General features: G+C 44.4%; 2 protein-coding genes across 2 annotated transcripts; one reads left to right on the top strand and one right to left on the bottom strand.

The window, feature by feature from the left end:
- The first annotated feature begins 553 nt into the window (after nucleotides 1-553).
- LOC144274022 (olfactory receptor 14A16-like) lies at nucleotides 554-1,501 on the top strand. Its single transcript, XM_077832734.1, has one exon. It carries the CDS (start codon nucleotides 554-556, stop codon nucleotides 1,499-1,501), a length of 948 nt encoding a protein of 315 aa, XP_077688860.1.
- A 4,115-nt stretch (nucleotides 1,502-5,616) lies between these two features.
- On the bottom strand, nucleotides 5,617-6,549 carry LOC144274021 (olfactory receptor 5V1-like). The gene has a single exon (XM_077832732.1). It carries the CDS (start codon nucleotides 6,547-6,549, stop codon nucleotides 5,617-5,619), a length of 933 nt encoding a protein of 310 aa, XP_077688858.1.
- Between the last annotated feature and the right edge of the window lie 874 nt (nucleotides 6,550-7,423).

Genomic DNA, 7,423 nt, shown 5'->3' with positions numbered 1-7,423 from the left:
CTTCTTTATGTGTTTCAGCTCCTAGATGGGGACAAACACATCTTCAGCCGTATGTTAAGCAAATATATGGATAAGTTGTGGTGGGGGGATATGAATAGTTAGTGGGTGGAGCAATCGAGGATGGATAGTGCTGGATGTCACTATACACTATACCTAGGAATGAAGCCATCAGCTCTTAAGAAACTCCAACTAGTTCATATTGCTGCAGCGCATTTAGCCACACAGAGCACCACAAGCACATCAAACCTGTCCTACACTCTCGGCACTGCTTACCCATAGAATAGTGAGCTGAGGCCGAAGTCTTGATCCTTATCTTTAAGTTGTTCAGTGGCTAAAAGATGTCCTAAAGCTCCAAAATGAAGACTGTGATTGACAAGTGGACATACCTAGTCTGTCTGTCTGTCTCTAATCATTTCTTCATCGCACATCAAAATGGTATGTGTGAGGTGTAAAGATATTATAAAGTTAAGTAAACAGATTCCATGAAGTCAGTTTTTAATCTTTCTAAAAGTTCTCTTTCTCCCTCTCTTTGCAGAGTGGCTCCTGGAAGGACATGGCCAATCAAACCACAGTGAGTGAATTCTTTCTCATGGGAGTCTCCAAGAATCGGAAGCTGCAGATTTTACACTTTATGGTCTTTCTGGCTATTTACCTAGCTGCCCTCATGGGGAATCTTCTCATCATCACAACCATAAGTCTTGACTACCACCTGCACACCCCCATGTACTTCTTCCTGAAAAACCTATCCTTCTTGGATATTTGTTTCATTTCAGTCACCATCCCCAAGTCCTTCGTCAACTCCCTCATGAACAGCCAGGCTATTTCTTTCCAAGGATGTGTATCTCAGTTGTTTTTCTTTCTTTCATTCATAGAGACAGAGCTTGTGTTCCTCACCATTATGGCTTATGACCGTTACATTGCCATCTGCAATCCTCTGCATTATACAGTAATTGTGAACAAGACAGCGTGCTGTAAGCTAGCATGTGGCGCATGGCTGGGTGGTGGTGTCTATTCTGCTTTGAACACTGCTAGCACATTTTCACTACCCTTCTGTGGGTCCCTTATCGACCAGTTCTTCTGCGATATTCCCCCATTACTGAAACTGTCTTGCTCCCATCCTCACATCGGTGAGACTGTCCTGATTGCATTTGGTATATGTGAAGCTTTATGCTGCTTTGCTTTCATAACTGTGTCTTATATTCACATTTTCTCTGCTGTGCTAAAAATCTCTTCAGTGGAGGGGCGTCTCAAAGCTTTCTCCACCTGCCTGCCTCACCTCACAGTTGTCATGTTATTCCTTGGTACTGGCATCTTTTCATACATGATGCCAACTTCTGACTCTGCATTCAAACAGTACCTGGTGGCTGTGTTTTATTCTGTGATGCCCCCGCTGATTAATCCCATCATCTATAGCTTGAGAAACCAGGAGATAAAAATGGCTCTTGGAAGAGTTTTAAGGAAGATTCTCCTTCAGAGGAAAGCAATGGGCATCCCTTTCTGAGGACATTTCATTCTGCCAGGCAGGCAGCATGGCCTAGTAACCAGAACACTGGTAGGGGAGTCAGCAAACCTGGGTTCTATCCCTGGCTCTCCTGGTGGATGACCCTGTGCCTCTGTTTCCCCATCTTTAAAATGGAAATAATGATACTGAGCTTCTCTACAAAGTGTTTTGAGAGCCATCAGTGAAAAATTCTGCATCAAAGCAAGATCTTATTATTATCATCCATCCTCCCATTTTCTGTTTCTCTCCTGGCTTTCTTTTAATGTTATGGATAAGACATCAGAACTCTGTAAACTCCCCAGTGGGGAAAATGTAACAGGGATGAGACCAAACAATAAACAGAACAAAAGGATGGGAAATGGTAAAGATCTAAACTGCAACCAGCAGAAGTGGAGACCATTTCATTGTATAAATGCAACAGGAACCACCAGAGTGGTGAATTTGCGCCTAACGCCTATCAGTGTATGAAATATTTCACCAGATACTTGCGAACTCCGGGGAATGCAGCTTTCATCGGTACGGCTGACTTGTTCTCTGTGAACTCTAGCTTCACATGCAGATAAATCCTTATTCCCAGCTACAGACCTCTTGTGCTGAGTAGGGTGAAGGCTATTAAGGAGACACACACACACACACACATGCACTGGGATCTCTAATGCAGCCTCTACTTTTGCCCTTAATGTTAAACTAAAGGTTAACACTCTGTAAGCGGCTGCTCTTTGTGTATAAGGTGGACCTACTGGTCTTTATTGAGCCAAATACTTGTGTATTTATTCACATCACTCCAAACTGCACTAAGCGTGTAATCTGACCTGAGTAGAACAATAACACACCCTGGACCTGTGTAGATATCGGTTTATTTAATGGGTCTCTCTCTTTCTAAGTATTCCTGTGCCCCTCATAACCCTCCTCACACACACCCATGTCCCTATAGTCTGGCTCACCACACCAGACTAGCTTGTGCCACTGTTCCCCTATAGCTCCACTCACAACCCCATATTCTCCTATAATATGACTCATCACCCACATATCTCCCTATAGTCCAGATAATCATTCCTCATGCCCACTCACCTCTCAGCTCCCCTGCCCTTAAATCTTTCTCCACATAGCTCCACTCATTGCCTCTGAACCCCCCAGTTCCCTCTGCCTCCCCGTAGCCCCATTCCCTCCTATATCCCCACCCCTTTGCACCCATTGCCCCCCACGTTCCTTCCAATTCTCAATCACAGTCCTCATTTTGCAGCTTTAGGACATCTTTTAGCCACTGAACAACTTGAAGATAAGGACCAAGACCTCGGCCTTGACTCACTATTCTATGGGTAAGCAAATTGGGCCATGTCCTTTCCCTTTGGTTCTTGAGTCCAGCAACCCAAAAATTACCCAAAGTCCCTGGTCAGTGCAGCCCCAGAGTTCAAAAGTTTATCTGCAGAGTTTTACCTCCCAGCCTGGGTGGAAATGGGGCGGGGCACATTACATGTTAAGGGGAACCTTACACAGTCAGAGGCCGACTGCCCCGCCTCTCCATGGGGTTCTTCTGCAGCCTTCACTGCAAGCCGCTCCATTCCACCAGCCATCCCACAAGCCACTCCGCTTCGCTCCACCAGCCATCCCATGAACTGCTCTGCTCTGCCAGCCATTCCACAATATATCTTCAGCCCCCCCCACTACTTAACACAGCACTCAGTGATTTCAGCTCTTAGTAATTTTAGCTCTTTAGTGATTTCAGCTTATAGTAGGGGAGCCTCAGTGCTGGCCCACAGTGAATTCAGCTCAGCAGCCTGTATTTAGGCTCCTAATAGAATCAAAATTAGCTCTGCTATTCCACAGTGATGAGGTGAGGTTTTGGGCCCTCAAAACAGGCCCACACCAGCTGGTACAAGCACCTGCCCCCCAAACCCTCTCAATTCAATGAGTTTTGGAACCCATGTCCCTTGCTTAGCGAGTGTTACTTAGTTGATGGTGAGTCCCTCTGTCATAAAACAGTTCCACTGTCCTTGATTCACATAATCAGGGAAACAACACTTTATTCTGCCTGCCCCAATAACAGAGAAACTGGGGATCCCACAGCAGCCCAAGTGACCATTTGCACAGCTATGGCCTCATTCTAGGCGGGGTGGGTGTGCCTATGCAAACAAGATCAGCCCCTGAAGTTCTTTTCCACAGCTCGCCACAATTCACCACCAGATGTAAGGGTAGAGCTCATCCTGAGTCTGCTTATATACACATTGATACAAACAAGTTGTGTTTTACTCTCCTGATGTTAGTTACCACCCTTGTCCTTGTACCTGCTAGTTCTAACAAAACACCACACCCATATCCTGTCATTCCCTCCTTTTCTTACGAGGGGTCGATGTGTTCTTGTACCATCTCATAAGAATGTCTTTACATAGTTACTTGAGAGATCTGTGTGTTTTTGTACCATGCTCTTTGGTCAGGAATGTGCTTACTTGGTTAGCTGGCACCTGATGCATTGCTATTTTGCCAAAGCCAGGCCTACTCTGGTTCCCAGCCTTTGATTCATATTGGTACTCATGCATAGGGCTTCAGCAAGGCCTACAGCCACGAGCATCCATTATACATTGTGTCTTCTTATCTTTGGTGCCATCTTACGATCAGTATAAACCTCTCTTTACCATCTGTTACTGTTCTCTGCTATTTCATTTACTGATTAATTTACACGGCTTTGTAAATAAAGCATTTTTTTTGGAATTCACCATGTGTTTTTTGTTCTCTGTTCTGTGAGATGAGCTGATGAGTTGACTATTATTGATTTTGTTTTGTTTTATTTTATGTTTTGTTACTACTGGAGGAGACCAAACATTTTGAAACAGAAAAAAAATCCTAAAAAATAGTCTTTTATAAATTGGGTGTGTGTGTGAGTGTATGTGTGTGTGTGTGTAAAAAGTTGTGGACATTTTAATTTTTTAGGAGTTTTTTTGCAATTATTTGTATGATATAAAAATTTATTGAAATAGTTGATTTTTTATTTACCTGAGCAGGTTCAGTAAATGAAAAATTGTGCTAACCATTTTGAGAATTATTTTGAATACAATTTCACTTAAATATTGTAAAAAAGCCAACCATTATTAGCAATTCAGTACAATGTTTAATCAAAAAAGACAAAAATAGGACCATTTCAATGTTCAAACTGAAAACAATGTCTAGATTTTTATTGTATATTGTTGTAAATTTTATTTTTTCATGTTTTCTCCAATACTACTGAACATAGATGGGAAAACACAAAGGAGAGAACTTTAGCCCCCTGTCATAAATATAAAAGGAATGGTAAACACCTTTAAAATTCCTCCTGGCCAGAGGAAAAACCCTTTCACCTGTAAAGGGTTAAGAAGCTAGGATAACCTCGCTGGCACCCGACCAAAATGACCAATGAGGAGATAAGATGCTTTCAAAGCTGGAAGGGGGGGTGGGGAGAAACAAAGGTTCTCTCTGTCTGTATGATGCTTTTGCCGGGAACAGAAAAGGAATGGAGTCTTAGAACTTCGTAAGTAATCTAGTTAGATATGCGTTAGATTCTGTTTTGTTTAAATGGCTGATAAAATAAGTTGTGCTGAATGGAATGTATATTCCTGTTTTTGTGTCTTTTTGTAGCTTAAGGTTTTGCCTAGAGGGATTCTCTATGTTTTGAATCTGATTACCCTGTAAGGTATTTACTATCCTGATTTTACAGAGGTGATTCTTTTACTTTTTCTTCAATTAAAATTCTTCTTTTAAGAACCTGATTGCTTTTTCATTGTTCTTAAGATCCAAGGGTTTGGGTCTGTGTTCACCTATGCAAATTGGTGAGGATTTTTATCAAGCCTTGCCCAGGAAAGGGGGCGTAGGGTTTGGGGAGGATTTTGGGGGGAAAGACATTTCCAAGCGGGCTCTTTCCCGATTATATATTTGTTAGACGCTTGGTGGTGGCAGCAATAAAGTCCAAGGGCAAAAGGTAAAATAATTTGTACCTTGGGGAAGTTTTAACCTAAGCTAGTAAAAATAAGGTTAGGGGTTTTCATGCAGATCCCCACATCTGTACCCTAGAGTTCCGAGTGGGGAAGGAATCTTGACCCCCCAGATAATATTGAGAAGCCTCTGCGAGGGGGAATTTGCCCCTTTCATTGCAAACACAATTTCCCCATGAAAACTTTTCTCAGAGCCCCCTTCACATCCTTGTTCCTCAGGGTGTAGATCAGTGGATTCATCATGGGGGTTACTATGCTGTAAAGCACCGAGATCAGTCTGTCATTGTTCAGCGAGTAGCTGGAGATGGGCCGGATGTAGGTGAAGATGGAGCTTCCATAGTATAGCAGGACGATGGTCAGGTGGGATGCACAGGTGGAGAAAGCTTTGAGTCTCCCTTCTGTGGAGCGTATCTTCAGGATGGTGGAGATGATGTAGACATAAGACAGGACTATGCACAGGAATGGAGTCCACCCAATGAAGACCCCAACGGTGAGCAGGATGATCTCATTGAGGGAGGTGTCCCCACAGGAGAGTTTGAGGAGGGGTGGGATGTCACAGAAGAAGTAGTTGAGCTGGTTGGCCCCGCAGAAAGGCAGCTGAAAGGTGAACAATGTGTGCACCACAGAGTTGAGGAAGCCACTGGCCCAGCAGGCACCAGCTAGCTTGAGGCAGAAGGCTTTCCTCATGATGAGGAAGTAGTGCAAGGGGTTGCATATCGCCACATAGCGGTCATAAGCCATCACAGCCAGGAGGATGCACTCCGTGCCCACAAAGGAGAGGAAAAAATAGAGCTGCACGATGCAGCCTGCATAGCTGATCCTCTTCCTTTCTGCCAACAGGTGCACCAACATCTGGGGGACATTGGTGGTGGTGTAGCAGACGTCCAAGAAAGAGAGGTTCCCCAGGAAGAAGTACATGGGGATGCGGAGCTGGGGATCTGTGCAGACGATCATGATGATGGAGATGTTCCCCACCAGAGTGCAGAGGTAGGTGACCAAGAAGATGCTAAAGAGCAAGAACTGCAGCTGCTGGAGGTTGGAGAAACCCATGATGATGAATTCGGTTGGGGCAGTTTCATTTGCCATTTCTTCAGAGCTGAGAAGGATGACTCTAAAGAGAATAAATGTAAGGAATGAGGCTGAAGTTTTCAAAGCCACCTAAAGGATTTGGATACCCAGTCTGCATGACAGTTTATGGGAACTGGGCACCTAAATCCCTTCGGTGGCTTTTGGAAATCTCAGATTTAGGTTGTTTGTGAACTAGAACAGAAAATTTTAGGGGATAATTTCAGCTTAAATTGTGCAATATAAAGGCAAGAAAATGTACCTGTGTGTCTCTTCATGTGTGTGTTTGTGTTTGATTGCATGATTGTGTTTGTGGTTGTGTATGTGTGTGTGTGTCTGTGAGAGTTTTATTGTGTATATTGTGACAAAGCTCTGTCCTTGCCTCCATGGGTCTCGAGTTTCCTGGCAGATTTTGCTAGCCTCAGAGGCTCACTGTGACCCTCCACGTAACCCTTCTCTCTCTAAAGACAAAGGTCACAGTCTACTGATCGTGCTAGGATCTCTGCCTTCAGACGGGTATAGTCAGTGGCATCCGTGGCAGGCAAGTCAAAGTAGGCCTTCTGGGCCTCTCCACACAAAAAATGCTGGTCCACTGCTCCTGGGGCCACACCTCATGCTGAGCAGTCCTTTCGAAAGAGAGGATATATGCCTCTATGTTATCTCCTGATGTCATCTTTGGCAGACAACCAGTGGCTCTCAGGGTTCGCGTCCCATCTGGTGGTGAGGATCTTCAGCTGGTCCACCACCTCTCTCAAGAGGGCATGATCTTGGGTCGCCTGGCTCATCAATAATTGATTGGTTTCCTGCTGTAGCCACATAGATTCCTGTTGTGCCATTGCCTGAACCCGGGTGGCCTCCTGCTGGGCTGCTGTGGCTTGTACCAGTGCTCTTACCA

Source organism: Eretmochelys imbricata, chromosome 14, assembly GCF_965152235.1.
Source record: "Eretmochelys imbricata isolate rEreImb1 chromosome 14, rEreImb1.hap1, whole genome shotgun sequence".
Classification (NCBI taxonomy): domain Eukaryota; kingdom Metazoa; phylum Chordata; order Testudines; family Cheloniidae; genus Eretmochelys; species Eretmochelys imbricata.
Note: the sequence above shows the minus strand (reverse complement) of the source record. Positions and strands in the feature narration are given on the sequence as shown.

What these genes read in the sequence shown, in the direction of transcription:
- LOC144274021 (XM_077832732.1), bottom strand. Translation starts at nt 6,549, where the DNA reads ATGGCAAATGAAACTGCCCCAACCGAATTCATCATCATGGGTTTCTCC.
- LOC144274022 (XM_077832734.1), top strand. Translation starts at nt 554, where the DNA reads ATGGCCAATCAAACCACAGTGAGTGAATTCTTTCTCATGGGAGTCTCC.